This window comes from Talpa occidentalis, unplaced genomic scaffold (genome assembly GCF_014898055.3).
Source record: "Talpa occidentalis isolate TD23 unplaced genomic scaffold, MPIMG_talOcc4v2.1 talOcc4.12, whole genome shotgun sequence".
Classification (NCBI taxonomy): domain Eukaryota; kingdom Metazoa; phylum Chordata; class Mammalia; order Eulipotyphla; family Talpidae; genus Talpa; species Talpa occidentalis.
Window position 1 is genome coordinate 69,101,316 of NW_023601212.1, and position 20,534 is coordinate 69,121,849.

The 20,534-nt window shown below is 42.3% G+C and overlaps 1 protein-coding gene and 1 non-coding gene across 2 annotated transcripts; both read left to right on the forward strand.

Moving 5' to 3' along the window:
- Positions 1 to 3,533: 3,533 nt before the first annotated feature.
- Positions 3,534 to 3,637, forward strand: LOC119242519 (U6 spliceosomal RNA). The gene has a single exon (XR_005124517.1). It is a non-coding gene; the product is annotated as a U6 spliceosomal RNA (small nuclear RNA).
- Positions 3,638 to 15,625: 11,988 nt separating this feature from the next.
- On the forward strand, positions 15,626 to 19,926 carry CFAP126 (cilia and flagella associated protein 126). The gene is made up of 6 exons (XM_037506614.1): positions 15,626 to 15,764; positions 16,150 to 16,322; positions 17,584 to 17,646; positions 17,849 to 17,929; positions 18,992 to 19,168; positions 19,532 to 19,926. Exons 2-6 carry the CDS (start codon positions 16,296 to 16,298, stop codon positions 19,724 to 19,726), a joined length of 543 nt encoding a protein of 180 aa, XP_037362511.1. The 5' UTR covers positions 15,626 to 15,764; positions 16,150 to 16,295; the 3' UTR covers positions 19,727 to 19,926.
- Positions 19,927 to 20,534: the final 608 nt, after the last annotated feature.

Below are 20,534 nucleotides of genomic sequence, written 5' to 3' on the forward strand. Positions count from 1 at the left end.
AACTTAGGCTTTTTTTGACCAGCAGGCGCATAGGTAGTCACAGACCCCCCAGTCCCAGTGTTGTCTTTTCTGACCCTGGGAAAACAGTGAAAAATTAATTCCACGAGTTCCCATCTAAGCTCTCCGAGGCAGAACAAATTCCCAAAAAACGTCCCTCTTTCAGACTATTCAGGCTCAATCGTGACCGCGACAGATCCATGTTCTTTTTTTTTAATTAATATTTTATTTTATGATTCTTACATCATTTTTCATTTTTGCACAATGTATGCATTTTCATTTTGGTTATATTCCCCATACAATTGCACCCCCCCTTATTTTGACCCTAGTCCTTCCTCTCCCCCCCCCCCCTTTATAGTTGCTTGTTGGTTTTGATTTTTATTTTGTATTAATCAGTCTTTTTCCTGGTCCCTTATTTAGGTTTTCCAAATTCCTGCTATGAGTGAGACCATCCGGTATTTTTCTTTTTCTTTCTGACTTATTTCACTGAGCATGATCCCTTCTAGCTCCATCCATGTTGCTGCAAACTGCATGTGTTTATCTTTTTTGATTACTGAGTAATATTCCATTGTGTATATGTTCCACATCTTCTTGCAGATCCATGTTCTTAACAGAGCTCACAAAGTTGTTCCGAGACCTGAGCACACCCTGGTGATTCGCTGACCCTGATGGCTGATTATTAGTGCCCAACTGCTATCCCAAACCCTGCCTTCACTGTTTCTTTTCTCAGTTTAAGCTGTCATCTTCCAGCCAATTGTCGTACAGATAGATAGTTCTTTCTCCTCCCTTCTCAATCTAGCCCCACAGGGAATACTAGGGCCCTTGGTTCTACAAATCAGCCAGAAACAATGTTATTTTCACCACCCAACCCCCAAAAATGGGGTGGAGGGGGCAAATAATTTGAACTGAATACTTAACCAAATGAGATACACGGATGGCAAATATTCACACAAGAAGAGAGTCAACATCATTAATCATTGGAAGTACTACAATGAATTATCACTATTCTGTATTAGAATGCCTGCCTACCAAATGGGCAAGGATGTGGAGAAACTGTAACTTTCATACACTGCCCGTGGGAATGTAAAATGGTATGTCCATCCACTTTAGAGAAAGTTCACCAGTTTCTTTAAAAGTTATACTATTACAATAAAATTTAGTCATTCAACCCCTGGGTATTTACCCAAAAGAAAATAAAGCATATGACCACAAAAATACTCTTACATAACCATTCTTAGTAGCTTTATTTGTAGTAGGCCCAAACAGGGAAAAACCCCAAATGTCAATCAACAGGTGAAGACAAATTGTGGTTTATCCCCACAATAAAATAACAATCAGAAAAAAAAGGAAGAAAGAATAGTGATACACACAATATTAATCTCATAAAAATTGAGTGAAAGAAGCCTAGCAAAAAAGAGTGCTATGTGACTCCACTTACTTAAAGTTCTAGTTAACTTTTTATTATTTAAATTTTAAATTTATTTAAAATTCAAGAAAAGGAAAACTATAACGACAGAAAGTGTGGACTTCTAGTGAGTCCTAACCTGGAACATGACGGTGAAGGAAATCAGATATGGGGGACTGTCATGTCCAGCATGCAGCAAATCTTTATTGTCTTAGTGCTCATTATATACTATTTTAATTGTAGCAGGTGTAACATCAAAGCATACCACATAATGATAACATGTATGAATGATTAGTCTATTTTCTTACTATTATCTATTTACTTCAGACAGTAGGGTACCAGGCCGTTAGTTCTAACACACATAATCTTATCGCCTCCTAGCCAGAGCCTGGGAAGTTCGCTCATTATTTTGTTGTTGTCAAACTGTGGAGATGTATGCAGTTCACTTCCAGGCTCTCAACACCAAGTCCTGTCACCCAGAGGTTTTCCTCCGAGACGCATGTGTTTTCACATGCCTTAGGGACTCAGGTCAAGGCCCTTCTGCTCACTGCGCAGGATCTCTCCATTTTGTTATTCTCAGACTGTGGAGATGTAGAAGCCTGACTCCACACAGGTCACTTTCCAGGTTCTCAGCACCAAGTCCTGTCACTCAGAGGTTTTCCTCCGAGACGCATGTGTTTTCACATGCCTAAGAGACTCGGGTCAAGGCCCTTTTGCTCATTACGCAGGGTGGCCACCTCCAACAAGAAAGCAAATCAATGGTTACTTGAGAAGGGGGAAAAAAATAGCAGGCAATAAGAATTAGAAAGGGGCTCCAAGAAATTTGGGGGGCAAGGGACATGTTCATTCTCTTAATTGTGGCAGGATTACAGTATGACTTTCATTGGCCCTATGCACTTTGACCTTTATGCCTGAAGGTCAATACTTAATTATGTTGTAAGTATTAAAAACCTTTTAAAAACTAGCAATATAAAAGAGTTTCTAGTTGCATTGGTAAAAAGATGAATGGATTTACCTTATATAAAAATATTTTCTTTGATGTAAAATTATTTTCTTTTGAGTTTAAAAGAATTTCTTAAAAATAAAGCCATTTGAATTTAAAATAAATTAAAACATTTTATATGTGTATAGTTACTGTATCTACCAGGCAAATCAGTGTTAGATTGTGAGGATGATTTCACTAGTCTATACATGTGTCAGAATTGAACAACTTGAATGCTTTAAATATGACTAGTTTACTTTATGTCAAGTTTGCCTTTATAGAGTTGGTAAAATATTTTTAGCATTTCTCAGGGGGAACAAAACCTTTTCAAAGTCTGTTCTGGGACTCATTAAATGCATATTTTTAAGTTTCTTGTTAAAAATTTTGTATGAAACAAAAATATATCCACAGCTCCTCTGTCTGTATTTGCAAAAAGCTGAGAGTGTTATAAAAACCAGGCAAAGAATGAGTGTTTTATTTTTTTTTTTTTTTTTTTTTTTTTTAATAGAGGCATGTTTTATTTATTTATTTTGTTTGTTTGTTTGTTTTGTCTATACATGCACTGGGTACAGTCAGAAGCGCGGGAGGGTGAGAGAATTCACCAGAGCCAGAGCGGGGAGCAGAGCAGGCAGAAGGACCGAAGTACACTGCTGAGGGGAGCAGCGGGCGGCAGGAGAGGTCTGCACGCCATGTGGGATCCTCCGCCGGTGGCCGGGAAGCAGCCGGGGATCGAACCGGCGCCGCAGAGGCCGCGGGCAGCTTCGCAACCCAGCGCTCAACCGCTGCGCCACCGGGGAGGCCCAGAATGAGTGTTTTAAATCACTCTTCATTTTGTATACTGTCCTGCTTTGGAACCAAGTATCCAAGATATGTTACTTATTGAGAAAGACTCAGGTAAAGAGCAGTGTGTATAATAAGCAGTATTTGGATGAGGAAATATATATTAATGCATATATAAATACATATATGTCCATGAAGGGCATATGAGAAACTGGTTGTTTCTGGGAAAGGGAATGAGGAAGTGAGGGTAGAGCTGAAGGAAAGGTAGTTTTCTTTGTCTGTACTTCCTTAATGTTTGAATTTTTATTTAGTTTATATATTACTGATTCTAAAAATGTCAAATGTTTTTAAAATAAGAAAATACCATGAGTGCTTGCTTAGGGAGCACATATACTAAAATTGGAAAGATACGGAGATTAGCATGGTCCCTACTCGAGGATGATTCACAAATTTGTAAAGCGTTCCGTATTTTTGTGTTGTTAGAATTATTAATAATTAGTGGATTAAGAACTCCTTGCTAATTGCATGCGGCCACTTTTGCAATGTTATTCAATCAAGTCAGTATATTAAGCTAAATTGTTTTCTCTCTAAATAGAATTTTGTGTAGTAGATAATTTTAGCAAGACTAAAGTAACTCATTTACAAAGAAAAGAAAAATACCATGAAGACCAACTGGAAAAGGCAAGTGTAGGTATCTAACTTTACATGAAGAAGGCAGGGCCACGCTGTGGGTGCATACGCAGACCACCTCTGCTGGACACAGAGGTCTCATGAAAGGAAGGAAGATCTACTAGGTAAAAGCGAGATTATTACATTTTCACCTCGAAGACAAATAATATGGTCAATTTATGATTAAAAAAACCGTGCATTTCTAAAATTAATCCGACACGTAGTCACTCGGCCTCCCTGCTCCTGGGGCGTCCAGTCTACCCCGGCCCCTTCGTCCATTCCGCAGGCCCCTCGGGCCCACAGCCGGGCTGTGCAGAGGCACTGGAGTCACAGGAGGCGCCAGGAGCCCCAGGCCCGGCTCGGACCTGCAGGTGAGGTCCCCGCGGGCGGAGGCGGGCGCCGAGCCCAGGAGGGCGCAGGTTCAGGGCGTCTGCCTGCACGCGGCATTCCCCCCTGCAGCCCTCCCCGCAACCGCAAGCCGGACGCGGGCGCCGGAGCAGGGGCCAGAGCCCGGCTGGTGCTCGCACGAGAAGGGCCCAGAAATCACCGGCGCACTCCAGGGCTGTCCCCCCCGCCCACGCCCGCCGGGTTTCCAGCTCTCCCCGCCCCCGGGAATCTGGCCCCGCCTCCTCCCCGCGACGAGCCCGCTGGCCCCGCCCCCAGTCGTCATAGCCCCGCCCACGACACGCCCGGGCCCCGCCCACGCCCGGGCCCGAGCCCCTCAGCGGGTGGCGGGGTAGGGAGATCCAAAAGCAAGGCGGAGCATCCTCCCTGGGGGTTCACGGCTGGACCCAGGAGATGGAGATTCCACTGACCTGGACGCTTCCCACTCCTGCGTGGGGTGAGTCTAGCAGGTCCCGCTCACCGTGGCTCCTCAGTCTCCACCGCAGTCCTCTCATCCCACTGACAGGTGCACTGTTTAAAAGGGTCTATGGGCGTTTTCCCAACCAGCGAAATTCTGGTTCAACAGAGTTCAGCAGTTTTCTTTCTTTTTTTTTTTTTTAAACATTTGTGCTTTATTTATCTATTTATTTATTTATTTATTTATTTATTTATTTATTTATTTATTTATTTTAATTTATACAAGCACTGAGTACAGTCAGAAGCGCGGGAGGATGAGAGAATTCACCAGAGCCAGAGCGGGGAGCAGAGCAGGCAGAAGGACCGAAGTACACTGCTGAGGGGAGCAGCGGGCGGCAGGAGAGGTCTGCGCGCCATGTGGGACCCTCCTCTGGTGGCCGGGGAGCAGCCGGGGATCGAACCGGCGCTGCAGAGGCTACGGGCAGCTTCGCAACCAGAGTTCAGCAGTTTTCTAATTAAATAGTTTCGGAGTCTTTAATTTGCTAATATACATGTTCTAATCATAACATTTGTCTTACATTTACTCTGTAGCAGACTAAGTCTCTTAAACTGTCTTTTGAGATAGTCATCAAAATGTTACAGATGAGGAAATAAAGTTGTACGAAAACATGCCTGTGGCTGCATTCCAGTGATGGAGATAGATTCACGTCCAGTTCATATATAAGTATTGTACACAAATCCTATACTAAACCAGCATCACTGAGGCCAGTTCCACAAAGAATGCACTTTGCTTAGAGAATGTGAACCCCTGCCCTACCACAGACAAGGTGGATTGCCTAGTTTCTGATTCTAAAGTGAGACAGTGGGAGAACTATAGGGTAGATTGGAGTGGAGGTCCCGTACCACAAGACATCGGGAACAAGCCAATCCAACAATTTGAGAGCAGTAAGATCTCAGAGGCCAGACACCTCGGGGATCTGAGGTCCCCTTCTTTCCAGGTAGGCCTAATCGTCAGTTGAGACTCCTAAACCTCTCACCTGCTATCCATTTCCTTCACCTTTACCCTCTTTGAATCCACCATCTTTCACCTTTACCAGCTTCAAGTCTACCATCTTCCCCACCTAAGCTGCAGAAGGTGCCTTGTGAGTTTCTGTGCTTCCCACATCTTCCAGCCAGTCTCCTTTTATGTATATAAGTTGTATATTAAATACCTGATTCTAAGAATATATCTTCAACGTACATATATATATTTACATATATTTACATAATATACATATATTTACATAATATTCTGATTAATATTTTTATTTTTATTTATTTATTTTAAAGATTTATTTATTTTATTTATACAATAGCTGGGGTACAGGCCAGAGGTGCGGGAGGGCGAGAGGATTCACCAGAGACAAGAGTGGGGAGCAGAACAGGCAGACAGACTGAAAGCACTGCTGAGGGGAGCAAGGGGCGAGACAGGAGAGAGACAGCAGAGGTCTGCAGCACCATACGGGAATCTCTCTGGCCAGCCTGGAATCCAACCAACGCTGCAGAGGCTGCGGACAGCTTCACAGTGCTGTGCTCAACCCGCTGCACCACCAGGGAGGGCCCTGAATAATATTTTTAGATCAAAGCTGGAAGGGAACTTGGAGACCAACCCTTTCATTTTCAGGATGAGAAAGCTGAAACACAGAAACTTAAAAAGTTGCTCAAAGGCATACTGGCTAGGGTGTGGTGTAAGATTGGAAAATGACTTCCTAATCTGGTGATCTTCGTATTTATCACCTTACCTTTCAACTAAAGGGGGAAAACACATTATAATAATAATGATGCCTTACATTTTTGTAATTTCACTTGATCTTAGCCAAAAGGCCAAGAAGCAATTATACTTTTCAAATCTTTACTTTAAAAAAAATCTGATTTTATCTCTAACCCTGTGAAGTAGGAGAGTAGGTGTTATTATTCTCCACTTATAAAATTAAGACAATGACATATGAGAGGCTTGGCAACTTATCCAAAGTCACAACTAAATGATAGAATTGGACCTAAGGATAAAAACTTCAAGCTACTGCTTCAGGGTTTTAAAATTTGGTGGTTTTTTTTATATTGCAAAAAAATACATTTATGTAACAATCAACACAAAAATATATGAGGAAATCTTAAGGAAGAATAGCAAAACTATGGGGACACCATAAATGAGAGAGACATATTTAACTACCTTTGAAGAAAATGAAGACACATGATACCATACAGTAAAAACACTAGAAATATGCTACAAGAAATAATTCCAACACATGACTGATAAAGATGATCTCTAATACACAAAGAATACCCACACACTGATAAGAAAAAAACACAAACCAATAGAAGCACGGGACAAGAATAGGCAACTCATAGAAAAGAAATTCCATGTGCCAATAAACACATGATAAGGTGCCAGTAGTCAAGAAACTGGAAATTGAAGGCATAACGACTTATGTGTCCACTCATCGGCCTGGTCTAAAGAAAAACTGACAATACTCAGGGATTGAGAGAATGGAAGAAAAAGGCAGTTTTGAATCTTTCTAGAAGTTACTTCCCCATTCTGAGTTACATCACCCCAACCCTCTGCTTTTCAGTGTCTCATAAATCTCAAGCCCCCACTGCCTTTTAAAACTGAATTCTCTTCTTGACTTTCTGCTGTCCCAGAGCTCAGTATCTCCTGCTCTTGACCCTAATACCCCTGCGACTTAAGACTTCTGGGGTAGAAGACCATGGGCAAAGGATTGCTTCCCTCCGAGTGCAGGATGCAGGGGACTCGCTGTGACACTGATCTCCACTAGAGGGAGGCTTCGTCTGAGGAAAGGAAAGTGGATAGGAAATGTGTGGCCTTGTGGGCTGTGAGTAGGTGTTTTTCATTCTCATTTTTACAGCTTTTCTTTTCTTTTTTGTATTTTAGCCAAATATTGTTGCTGTTTTTCAAGAATCTTTGTTTTGTGAAAATGATGAGAATTCTTTTTTTTTTTAATTTTAGGGATGACTTGTTTTTCACTTAATTTTATGTTGTAATCATGTGAAATTATAATTATCCCAAAATCAGTTGTGGAAAGCAAGGTATATGCAAAGTCCTTTATCTTCTACTTCTTTCCTTTCCACTTGATTTCTCCCCTCTCCCTAAAGGTTATCACTCTTGAATTATTCTCTTTCTCTCTCTCTCCTCTCTCCAATAACAGTGTACTATCCACATGCCCTACACCTTGCGTTATTCACATAAAAGTCTTTCTTGGGGGTTACTCCAGAGTGGCACATTCTTCAGTGCAGTTTCACAGCTCAGTTGCAGAGTTACCATAGTCTTTTGTTAACAGACATTTGAGTTGTTTCTATTCTATAGCTATTATAAATAATGTTGAATTTAATACTGTACACTTCTTTTCTTATTTTTGCCAGATTATCTTTGGCATAAATTTCTAGAAGTGGGATTGCCTAATCAAAAGCCATCATTTACTCTGTTAGCTAATTACTGTTTAATCGTTGAGGTTGCATTATTTTTCACCTCCACAGCCCACAACTTGGCCTATTTCCTCACAACCTGGCCACAGAGTACCTGATCAAAGTTTTGGATTTATGTCACTCTCATCGGTGAGACATCATATTGTCACATTTTTAACTGGCACTAAAAAATATTGAATAATTACAATTTTAATCCCTGCTTAATTTTTTTTGTTGTTTTTTAAATTGTGTTTTTTTTTTTAATTTTATAGAGGCATGTTTTATTTATTTATTTGTTTGTTTGTTTGTTTTTTTGTTCATACATGCACTGGGTACAGTCAGAAGCGCGGGAGGGTGAGAGAATTCACCAGAGCCAGAGCTGGGAGCAGAGCAGGCAGAAGGACCGAAGTACACTGCTGAGGGGAGCAGCGGGCGGCAGGAGAGGTCTGCGCGCCATGTGGGACCCTCCTCTGGTGGCCGGGGAGCAGCCGGGGATCGAACCGGCGCCGCTGAGGCCGCAGGCGGCTTCGCAACCCAGCACTCAACCGCTGCGCCACCGGGGAGGCCCTTTAAATTGTTTTTTTGAACTCTGGTATATATTTGTTTTATTTTTAGCCTTCCTGAATCTCTTCATTTTACATGTTTTTCTTTTATACAGCATGGTGTTGGATTTTATTTTACTAGTCAATACGAAAATCATTTTCATTTGACAGGTATGGTAAACCCATTGATATACTTATTAATGTCAATGTATGTGGTCTCAGATCTGCCTCACTATCTTTTTTTAAAATTTATTTATTTATGCATACAAGAGCTGGGGTACAGGCCTAAGATGTGGAGGGTGAGAGGATTCACCAGAGACAGAGTGGGGAGCAGAATGGGAAGACTGACTGAAATACACTGCTGAGGGGAGCAGCGGGAGAGTCAGGAGAGGTCTGCTGTGCCATGTGGGTATCTCCCTGGCTGGCTGGGGATCAAAGTTGTGCTGCAGAGGCTGCGGACAGCTTCATAGTGTGGTGCTTAATGCCTGTGCCACCAGGGAGGCCCTGCCTCACTATTTTGTATTTTTATATATTTACATCTTTCACCATGTCTATTTCACTTGTTTCCCTCCTCCCTTTTCCTCCCTTTATTAAAAAAATATTCCTCTAGTATTTAGGAAGAGTTTATATTTTTGTCCTAATGGTTATCCTAATACTTGTATATAATACATAAGTTCTCTTTCCTTTTGGTTATTGTCTATATGAGATAATAGAAAACTAGACATTGGTCTCTGCCTGGCTCCTTGCACAGTGCACCTAAAGCCCTTGTGATTTCCCAAGTGATAAGAGCAAGTAGGAGCATCTTTTGCTCTAATATTTGATGTTTGACCCCAGTTCCTGATACAAGAATCTCCTCATTCCGACCCCGCAGAATTTCCTGGGTGATGGAAGTGTCCTTCTTTGTAATGAGGTGACTCTTGGGCCCTAGATAGGGAAAGCAGTCACCGGAGAGACAAGGCCAAATTAACAACTTGGAATTTTCAGCCCTACCCCCATTCACTGGAAAGGGAGAGGGGCTGGAAATTGAATTAAGGCTCTATCCCGCCTACAAAAAAACCCCAAAATACAGGGGTTTGAGCTCTCCGGTGTTGGTGAACATGTGGAGGTACTTGGGAGAGTGGTGCGCCTGGATAAATGTGGAAGCTCCCAGCCCCTCCCCAGACCTCACCCTACATATGTCTTCCATCTGGATGCTTATCTGGATATTTTATCAAATACTTATAAAACACTGGTAAACAGGAAGTAAAATGTTATTCCTGAGTTTTCTGAGCCAATGTTACAATTAATTGAACCCGAGAAGGGTGTCATGGGAAACTGGTGACAACTTGGACTTTATTTTGGGGGGGGAACACTAGTTTTATTTTATTTGTTTATTTTACATAGCAGAAGTATTTTTTATTTTTATTTTATTTATTTTTAATTTTATATATATTTTTCACATCATTTTTCATTTTTACACAATGTATGCATTTTCATCCTGGTTATAGTCCCCATACAATTCCTAACTTGGACTTTTTTTTAAAAAAAGATTGATTGATTGATTGATTGATTGATTTAGACAAGAACCAGGGTACAGGCCAGATGTGCGGGAGGGTGAGAGGAGTCACCAGAGACAGAGTGGGGAACAGAACAGGCAGACTGACGAAATACACTGCTGAGGGGAGCAGCAGGAGAGACAGGAGAGGTCTGAGGGCCATGTGGGACCCTTGCCGGTGGGCCGGGATCAAACCGGCGCTTCAGAGGCTGCGGGCAGCTTCATAGCACGGCACTCAACCGCCTGTGCCACCAAGGGAGGCCCTAACTTGGACTTTAAATTGGCATCTGAAGTGGGGGGAGAGGAGCAGTCTTGAGCTCTTAACCTGTGGAATCTGAGAAGGGAGTCATGGGACCCCCTTCAGGTAGATAGGTAGATAGTGTCAGAATTGAGTTAAAACACAGGACACCCAGCTAGATTACAGAATTGCTGGCTGGAGACGTCTTCCTTTCCCCATCCCCCCAAATCTGGTGTCAGAGGTATTGTGAATGTGATAGTAACGTGAGAGGAAAGGGGAAACTCAGGAGGAAGATTGAAGTTTTTTCTAATACAAAGGGTTACAAAAACAACAACAACAACAACAACATGGAGACCAGCTTTGAGAATTCCTTGAGCAGACAAAACCAGTTTGGTCATACAAACAAAGCTTAATCTAGCTTATTTTGCAAGGCTAACCTGACCCCGTCATTTCTTGTTTATGCTTCTGGAAACCACAAGCAAAACTTAAGCTGTTTCCCAAGGTTGCTGTGGGGTAACCACTGACAATTTAATATAACCATTAACTGGAAGAATAAATAGTCACTGCCTGCTTGCTGTTTAAACTGCTTTATAACAATATGCTGCTGAGCCCTACTCCTTGTTTTTGAGTGCCGCGTTTTCAAACAGGTGGTGTGTGCACAATAAACTTTTACTAATTACTCCTCCTTGATTTATTGCTTTGGCTTTGGCTATTCTGAACTATTTTGAAGACAGTGTTGAAATTCTCTAGTAATCAGTGAGTCATCTTTCTCTTTCTCTCCACTAGCCCTAACTTGAGACAAAATCCTCTTCTAGTTAAAAATCTGAATATGACAATTAGAGCTTATTTTATTTCTCACATATCCTCCCTAATCTTTCCTCATAGATAGCTGTAATATATTTACAGGGTTGCCAGGAAATCTGGAAAATAAATGAATACATATTAATGGTTCACTGATAGTACATTTCAACACATGATAATAGTATTTATTTCCAGACTTCATGACTGCAAAACCATCACATACCATACATTCCTTTATTCTTAGTCAAGCAAACAAAGAGAAATTAATCACCCCTGGTGAGAGATACTGATGTCTCTCTTCAATCACTTTGGTTGTCTACAGCTCATTCTCTAGATTCTTCCCTTAGGAAAGGTTCTTATCAAAAATAGTCTTTTGGGGGGGATGGGAGGAGATACAATAGGAGTCTCCAATAGAGGGAGCCTTAGATTCCTCACAGAAAAGAAAGCAGGATGAAATTTGAAAGCTATGGAGAAATTTTGAAACAATTTTCAGCTTTACAGCCATCGACATCTTCACTGCTTACTGTGTACCGGACTGTCTTCAGTTCCTACAAAGGAATATATATATATAATCCCCAGGGGTATGAATAGTTCAAAGATGGGCCATCAGTTTGGTTAGATAAGATACTGTTAGGCCAGAGAAACAGGCAAAAGTCAGGTCTCCAAACCAAGACTCACCTCCACCTGCCCCTTGATGAATGGTACTTCAGAGCTCTTGGGAAGGAAGCTTGGAGAACTACCAGTGTGAAGAGGGACAATGATTTGGGATGCCCACACTTATTAGGGGTAACTAATGATTGTTCTGGTTTAAAAAACTGCCATAGGAAGAAAAATACATTGAAAGAATGAGTTGTTGACTTTGGGTGATTATAAATAAGAAAGCACTAAATTAGACAGTTATCTAACAATGCAAAGTTTTGAAGAAGTTGCTGTGAATCCCTTTAACATCTGGAAGGGTATGGGATGAAAGCAAGCAAATTGGAGCTCTACTCAATGCATCAGGATTTCAAGGTCTGTCAGGAATTCTGATACATAGCTGGAGGGGGTATGATCTCTTTGGAGGACAATTTGGCAATATCTCTCAAAATGCCCTTTGACTTCTATTTCATTTCTATAAAATTATCCTATAAATGAACTCACAAACACACACAAAGTTAGTCATTGCAGCATTGCAATGAAATTTGAAAGCAAATTAAATATTCCACAATGGAATGCTAATTAGATATATCATGATACCTAACACATCATAATGTGATAGTATGCAGTTATTTTTTTTAAGATTTATTTATTTATTTATACAAGATTGATTGATTGATTGATTGATTGATTGATTGATTTATACAAGCACTGGGTACAGTCAGAAGCGCGGGAGGGTGAGAGAATTCACCAGAGCCAGAGCGGGGAGCAGAGCAGGCAGAAGGACCGAAGTACACTGCTGAGGGGAGCAGCGGGTGGCAGGAGAGGTCTGCGCGCCATGTGGGACCCTCCTCTGGTGGCCGGGGAGCAGCCAGGGATCAAATCGGCGCTGCAGAGGCTGCGGGCAGCTTCGCAACCCAGCGCTCAACCACTGTGCCACTGGGGAGGCCCAGTATGCAGTTATTTTTTTAAAAAAAGACTCTTCATGTTTGTGTATGTAATGATATCCAAAACATAATTTTTTATTCTAAAAAAGTAGTATGGTATGCTATAATTTGTGTAAAAGGTAATGGTGATGAATACAATATATATTTCTATTTCTTGTACATGTGCAAAACTTTCAGAAAACTACAAAAAACACAATAAATGGTTGTGGGAAAATTATTACCAGTTTTTTTTTTAACACTTTTTTTTTTTATTTATAGAGGCATGTTTTTATTTATTTATTTGTTTGTTTGTTTTGTTTATACGTGCACTGGGTACAGTCAGAAGCGCGGGAGGGCGAGAGAATTCACCAGAGCCAGAGCGGGGAGCAGAGCAGGCAGAAGGACCGAAGTACACTGCTGAGGGGAGCAGCGGGCGGCAGGAGAGGTCTGCGCGCCATGTGGGACCCTCCTCCGGTGGCCGGGGAGCAGCCGGGGATCGAACCGCTGCGCTGCAGAGGTCGCCGGCAGCTTCGCAACCCAGCGCTCAACCGCTGCGCCACCGGGGAGGCTCACCAGTTGTTGTTTTTTTTTTTTTTTTTAAATAAGATCCACCAGCTCTAAGCAAAAGCAAGAGACTTTCTCCTCCCTTCCTTTATACTGACCAGCATTCTTTTTCTTTTTCCTGAAAGATCCCGTTAAATGAAGTCTTGATTGTTGTTGTTTTTCTAAATAAGATCCAAGGGACAGGAATTGAATTTTTCTTCCCTCTTAATATTTTTGTGGTGTGATCAATGAAAAATAATAACATCACCCTTCAAAAAAATCCCTATCAGGACTATGTCAACCCTTCAGGGCAATTTTGATAAATTTTCTGGAGGAACTTGCAAGATGCAACTTCCTTTTGTCTGCTTAAGAGAAGACTCTGTAGAAGCCAAGGAATTCCATTATGTGTGGATCCCAGCTGTTCAGGTGATAATAGGCAGCTGGAGGAAATTCAAATAGCAAAAGGCTCTAATGAAAATTGTTTTCTCTCCGAGTTTCCCTGACAGCATCTCACTGAGGTGATATTATTATCCTTACAGTACCCCCTCTCCATCACCATCACACACACACTCACACACAATCTGCTTTTTAGGAGTCTGCGTGGGGCTCAATTTGCAGTGATATAACACCACTGCTGATACCAGGGGAATGTGAAAACAGTGTGTAATATTACTTTCTCTCTAGCACTAGATCAAAAGTTATTAGTAATAGTGACACCTCTGTGGCCAATGATACCACACAACACATATTGGAACATCTTTGGAAAGCAAAAAAAAAAAAAAAACAACACACAAACAACTGTGTGTCCAAAGAAAACTAGTTTATAGATCCTGGGAAATTCTTCCCATATTACTTTTAATTTTTTTAATTTTTTAAAGATTTATTTATTTATGCATATAAGAGCTGGGGTACAGGCCAGAGATGCTGGGGGTGAGAGGATTCACCAGAGACAGAGTAGGGAACAGAACAGGCAGACTGACTGAAATACACTGCTGAGGGGAGCAGCGGGCGAGTCAGGAGAGGTCTGCTTCACCATGAGAGTTGCCCCCTGGCCAGCTGGGGTTCGAACTCTTGCGGTAGAGGCTGCGGATTGCTTCATAGCGTGGTGCTTAACCCCTTGTGCCAAAAGCGAGGTCCTATTTTTTAAATAAGAGTACAGTCATCACGTAATATAACATCTCTAACAGAAAAGCATACCAGCTGAAGACAGAAGTTCCTAAAGAAATTCTGCTTACTATCACCGTGGATTTAAAGACCAGAATGAATATACTAGAGCAAAGTCCTTAGTCCTTAAAATGATTTTAGGGTAAGGTGAAAGTGTCAGGCTTTTCTGCCCTCCCGCCATTAAGATATATGACAGAACCCTTGCGGTCCTGAATGCATGCCTGATGGCGGGCACCTGGAGTAGGGTGTGGGCCTATGTAGATGGGATTCACCTGGGCTAAGACGGGGCTTTTAAGGGCGGTGTCACGGGGAAGCAGAACGAAGGGAGAGAAGCAGAGAAGCAGCAGAACCACGAGAGAGCAGAGCAGCAGTGACCACCAGAGAATGCCGGAGAGCCCAGAGTGAAGACTTGCTGGCACCCCCTGCCTGCTGTGTACCTGGTAAATCCCAATAAAAGCCTGAAAAGCCACCGCGGGCTCCAGGACTCCTCCTTTACCCCATCTGCATGGGATCATAGAGATCCTGCACTGTGCCCGTTCCAGCCCTGCACTGATCTCCCGAGGGAGTGGTGAAAACTCCAGGGACTAAGCACACAAGTCCTTTTTCCATATTATCTAGCTATTAACTGCCAAAGTCTATAAAACCAGAACTGTCTTCACCTCCATCTCTATAGAACTGTAGGAGCGTTCTTATACTTGGTGTGTTGTTTGGGATGAGGACTTTGGAAGAAGAAAGGAAAAAGAGACTGACATTATCCCTTAGAATGCTCTCTCCTTGTTCTCAACTATTTCTCTGGATAACTTATTTCTTAGTTTTTTCCTTTCATCTTAAGATATTATATGTGAATTAGACTTTACCATTCATAGAACACAGTTCCACTTCCTCATTGATTTTAAGAATCTAGTAAGTGAGTATGACAATGCTACTTTAGATAAGTCTCAGGGCGGTAGCCCAGTTCCACAAATGTTAGTTTTGTCATCTGGCACCACTACTTAACCCTCCAAGCCTGGAGAGCTTTCACATTACAGCTTTCTCCATTGCACCTGCTCGTTCTCCCTCACCAGTTCCAGATTCTACCTCATCCCAGTCAACACCAATCCCCTGTGCTCTAGACCCTGTCATTCTAGAGAGTGATGGAAGAGGCCAGAGTCATGTAAGGACTGAGGGCAATGTAGTTTTTTTCTTCTGGGAAATAATCTTGAGTTAGTTACTTTGAAAAACATTATTCCTTTGTTATTCTGCCTGAAAACTTTAGTGGTGGACCCTCTAAACTGGATCTTCTCAGTGGTGAGTACCTACTATGCTTAGGTAGGACTAGATACATTACTTCATTTACCCTGCAAAGGCAGGCTCAATTATCTCCACAGTAAACTTCTGTGCCAACAGAAATTTAATGAGGGGAAACCAAATGCTCAATGTCATATAGCTCCTATGTTCCTATGTTGAATAAAAACTCAGATCTCAGTGCCTGAGTCTAAACTCCAAGCTATATCACAGCACACTGCTCAAGGAATAGTCTTGGGGTTCCACAGTTGGTTCAAGCTGTTAAAGACCCCAGGCAAAGACAATTTGGAAGTTCTTGAGTAAGTTATGCTAGAAAAAAAGACAGCTAATTTTCTCATGCTTACTTGCTCTGGCACAGCTCTAAAAAGAAAAGGAATCTATGTTTCAGGGGGAAAGCTTGGGGGCAGCATCGGCCAAGAAAGCTGAGTAACAAGTGGAAGGAAAGGCAGTCCCTGCTAAGGGGGCAGCAGTCCAAAAGGTAGGCCTTCTGTGGTTGCCAGGCAACAGAGATAAACAGCAGGAAGTGGCAGGATCATGGCCACTAACTATAGTGCTAACCAGGTGAGTTCATCTTTTCTCTTTTTAAAATTAATTTTTTTTATAAAATTAATTTTGCCTTCCAGTTTCTATCTTTGGACTGACCCCTCCCATAGGACTCTGATCACTAAATAGATCTGAGAGTGGGTGAGAGAGTATTTTTCAGCTCCTCGGAGTTGAGAGGGCCCTGAGGAGCTAAGCTCTGGGCTATTTGTAGGCCAGAAAATTTTTCCTGTACAGGGTCAGAAAATATATTAGGCTTCATAGGCCAAGTGGCAAAATCAGAGACATTATGTAGGTATTTACAAAACCAGAGAAAACATTTTTCCACAAAATTTTTAAGAAATTCAAAATACAACTGAGTGCACTTTTTAAAAATACTAATGAAATCAATGAATTTCTTTGGAACAAGAAAACAGTTCACTTAATTGGGATACAAAGTTAGTGTTCCTTCTTTATCAAATCAATTGAAATTAATTGCTCATCTATCAAAAACCATTCTTAGCTCTCTCTCGGTTCATTCTAAAACAATTAAGAAATGGATTTCCATAGGCCACAGTTTGCTGACCCCTGGTCTAGACCAGCGCTGCTCAACAAAAATAATGCAGGTCACAAATATAATTTTAAGTTCTTTAGTAGCTACATGAAAATTTTTTAATGAAATTAATTTAGCTCAATAAATTCAAAATATTTCAACACTTGATATTCAAAGATTTATTTATTTTGCATAGAAGAGCTGGGGTGCACGTCAGAGATGCAGGGGCTGAGGGGATTCACCAGAGACAGAGTGGGGAGCAGAACAGGCAGATCTACTGAAATACTAAGGGGAGGAGCAGCTGAGGGGAGGAGCAGCAGGCGAGAGGAGAGGTCTGCTGCACCAAGTGGGTTAACTCCCTGGCCAGGGATTGAACTCTGCCACAGTGGCTGGTGATAGCTTGATAGCACTGAGACTTTAACCCCTGTGCCACCAGGGAGACCCTAATCAGTATTTTAAATGTTAGATATCTTATAGTCTCTTTTTTGGTCCGTCTTAATAACCTAGTGTATTTTTATACTTACAAAGCACCTCAGTTTGGACTGATCATGTTTCCAGTGCTTAGTCATATGGCTATTGGCTCTGGATTGGACAGCACACATGTAGACCAACAAATTACATCCTTCCCATAGTGAGTTAAAACCCACATGGTTTTTTGGGTCTTTGTTCTTTGAATCTGAGGACTGTGCACAATCATTTCCTGGGTTTGGGGGTTTTGAGGCTAACCAGGATTCTCACTTCTCTCCACAGTATGAAAAAGCTTTCTCACCCAAGTATCTGCAGAATTGGTCTCCCGCCAAGCCAACAAAAGAGGTATTCCATGTTCAGTGGACCCCTAAAGTCACCTTCTGGTTATTTACATCATGCTGTGTAATCCCCTGGCACCTGACTCCTTTCAACCATCATTAAATTTCTGTCTCCTCCTCTCCCTTTGCCTTTACTTCAAGCACCTCAGATACTGTCTCCCTTTTCCACTCCATTGTCACAAGTCTTTCTCTTTCCTCCTCTGCCGCAGAGAATTTCGTCCCATGAAGGTTACACTCAGATTATTGCCAATGACCGTGGTCATCTGTTACCGTCTGTGCCCCGTTCAAAGGTGAGCCACACATCGCCACTCCTGTCTAGGAAGGCAGAGCTGAGGTGCAGAACTGGAGCATTAGAAGGGAGATAGCAACCTCCCACAGTCACTATCTGGAAAATTCAAGTTCAACCTAATTCACATTTTAACATGTGTACCGCCCAATTTTATTTTTTTTTTTAATTATTTATGCATACAAGAACTGGGGTATAGGCCAGAGGTGTGGGGGGTGAGAGGATTCACCAGAGATAGTGAGGAACAGAACAGGCAGATTGACAGAAGTGCACAGCTGAGGGGACCAGTGGGCAAGTCAGAAGAGGTCTGCTGCACCATGTGGGTTGCTCCCTGGCAGGCCGAGGATTGAACCCGTGCTGCAGAGGCTGCAGACAACTTCATAGGTTGTGTCTTAATTCCTTGTGCCACCAGGGAGGCCCCCCAATTAAAAAAAAAATTTTATTTAAGCATGCAAGAACTGGGGCACAGGCCAGAGGTGCGAGGGAGGGCGGGGAGAGGATTCACCAAAGACAGTGGGGAACAGAACAAGCAGATCAACTGAAATACACTGCTGAGGGGAGCAGCGGGCAGGAGAGTGTGACAGGAAAGGTCTGCTGCGCAATGTGAGTTGCTCCCTGGCCAGCCCGGAGATTGAATTCGTGCTGCAGAAGCTGTGGATAGCTTCACAGTGTTGTACTTAACCCCTTGTGCCACCAGAGAGGCCCAAGTGCCTCCAAATTTATAGCCGGTTTATCCAAAAGGCAGAATTCTGTTTCGCATCCGGAATTCCTTAAATCATGAACAATCTGTACATAATGAATGCTTTCAGGTGATATTTAAATGGGTTCTCTACTAAACATAGCCTAAAGATGCAGATTTCAGCCTGAAGAAATAAGGAGATGAGGATATTAGGCGACTTCAGTAAGGGCAGGGAAAAGGAGGAGGGAAGACTCAGCTTTGTCTGGCTTCATTACCATGCATCCCCAGAGTTCAGTAAAGGATGAAAAGAAGACAAATAGAAGTCTTGACAACAGGTCAGTTACTGGAAGTGAAAAGCTCTGCTGAGTCCCATATTTCTCCTTCTAGGCAAGTCCTTGGGGTTCTTTCATGGGTACCTGGCAAATGCCTCTGAAGATACCCCCTGCACGGGTAAACCTGACCTCCCGTACAGTTGCTGGTGCTGCCTCCCTCACCAAATGGATACAGAAAAATCCAGACTTACTCAAGGCCTCCAATGGGCTGCGTCCTGAAATCTTAGGCAAGGTATTTATTCTTCCCACATAATCTCAAATCCTGTTGTCTCCCTCTATTCAACCTCAAAAATACCTGTTATGCCTCCACTATGCCAGCAGGGGGAACCTCTCACCATTTCTGTCTTACCCAATCTAGTCCCAAGCACCTACTCAGGTCTGAAGACATGTATCATCCACCCCACCCCAACCCCAACCAGCTAGCACCAAATTGGTCTGATCTCAAGGGGAGGCTACAGAATTTAATTTACCTCTTATTTATAACCTGGCTTTTTGTTCATGGTATGGAAAGAACAAGAATTATAACTCTTCAGTGGATTAGGAATTACCTAGGCCTGAGCAGAAACATGATTGTCTCTTCCATTCCACCCCACAGCCCCATGATCCAGTCAGTCTGAAGAAACCGTCAACCACAAAGACTGTACAACAAGCACCAAGTCCAACCATAATTCCAAATTCCCCAGATGCAAACCTCAATCCTGGAGATGAACTCCAGAGCCCACACCCCTCTGCAGGTCATACTCCTGGTCCCCAAACCCCAGTCAACTCTCTTCTGAGCTCACCCAGCTGATGTACGTCCGAACAGCATGCATGTTCTAATCTATCTGAGCCCCAGAAACAAAAACTTGGAACTCCAGAAATGAACAGAGTAAACCCCTCTAGAGAGTTAATGAAATAAGCAAGACCCCTAGTTAGGCATGTAGAACAGGGAAATAAAGAGTAGGTGTAAAAGATAAACTTGGAAAATAAACATCTATTGTTGACTCTTACTAATTTGGAATTTTTTCCTCCTGCTATGGCTGCCTCTTGTAACCCATAACAAAGACAATGAGGGTTGGGGGAAAGAGAGTAAAGTATATTGGCTTGTGGTAGAAAAGGATTGTGTGAGTTATATTTCAGAAATGATCAGGAACTACTTAAGTCTAAGTCATAGCAAAAGAGACCTCAAAGAACCACCCCCTCATCTTTCATCCTCAGCACGTACAACTACAGAATCAGAAGGACAACAGGTAAGTAGAGGACATGTATGTCTAGTAGGTGGGGAAGTGAAGGTAAGAAAGCCAGGGTAGAACAGACATTATTCTTGTCTAAAACTTCACAGCTGCTGACAAAACACACAGTGATTAGAAGACAGAAGAAAAACAAAAGCAAGCAGACATTTAGGGCAGAACAACAAACATGATGATTAATCTGCCACTCCAATCCCAATCACCTGAATGATAAGAAGCTAGCAAAAGAGTCACAAGTCCCCTATCCAATTCCCAGCTTCCAACATCTGTTTATGACTGTCTCCACTCTGCAGCTTCCTGGCACTGGCTGTGAAATTTAATGCTCTTGCCAAACTTTTCCCAGTTCCAATGCCAAAGTGTTCCCTCATG

Excerpts from the sequence above, each read along its gene's own strand:
- CFAP126 (XM_037506614.1), top strand. The coding sequence starts at position 16,296 with ATGGCCACTAACTATAGTGCTAACCAG. Across the intron at positions 16,323-17,583 it reads CTAACTATAGTGCTAACCAG|TATGAAAAAGCTTTCTCACC; the intron begins GTGAGTTCATCT and ends TTCTCTCCACAG. Across the intron at positions 17,647-17,848 it reads CCGCCAAGCCAACAAAAGAG|AGAATTTCGTCCCATGAAGG; the intron begins GTATTCCATGTT and ends CCTCTGCCGCAG.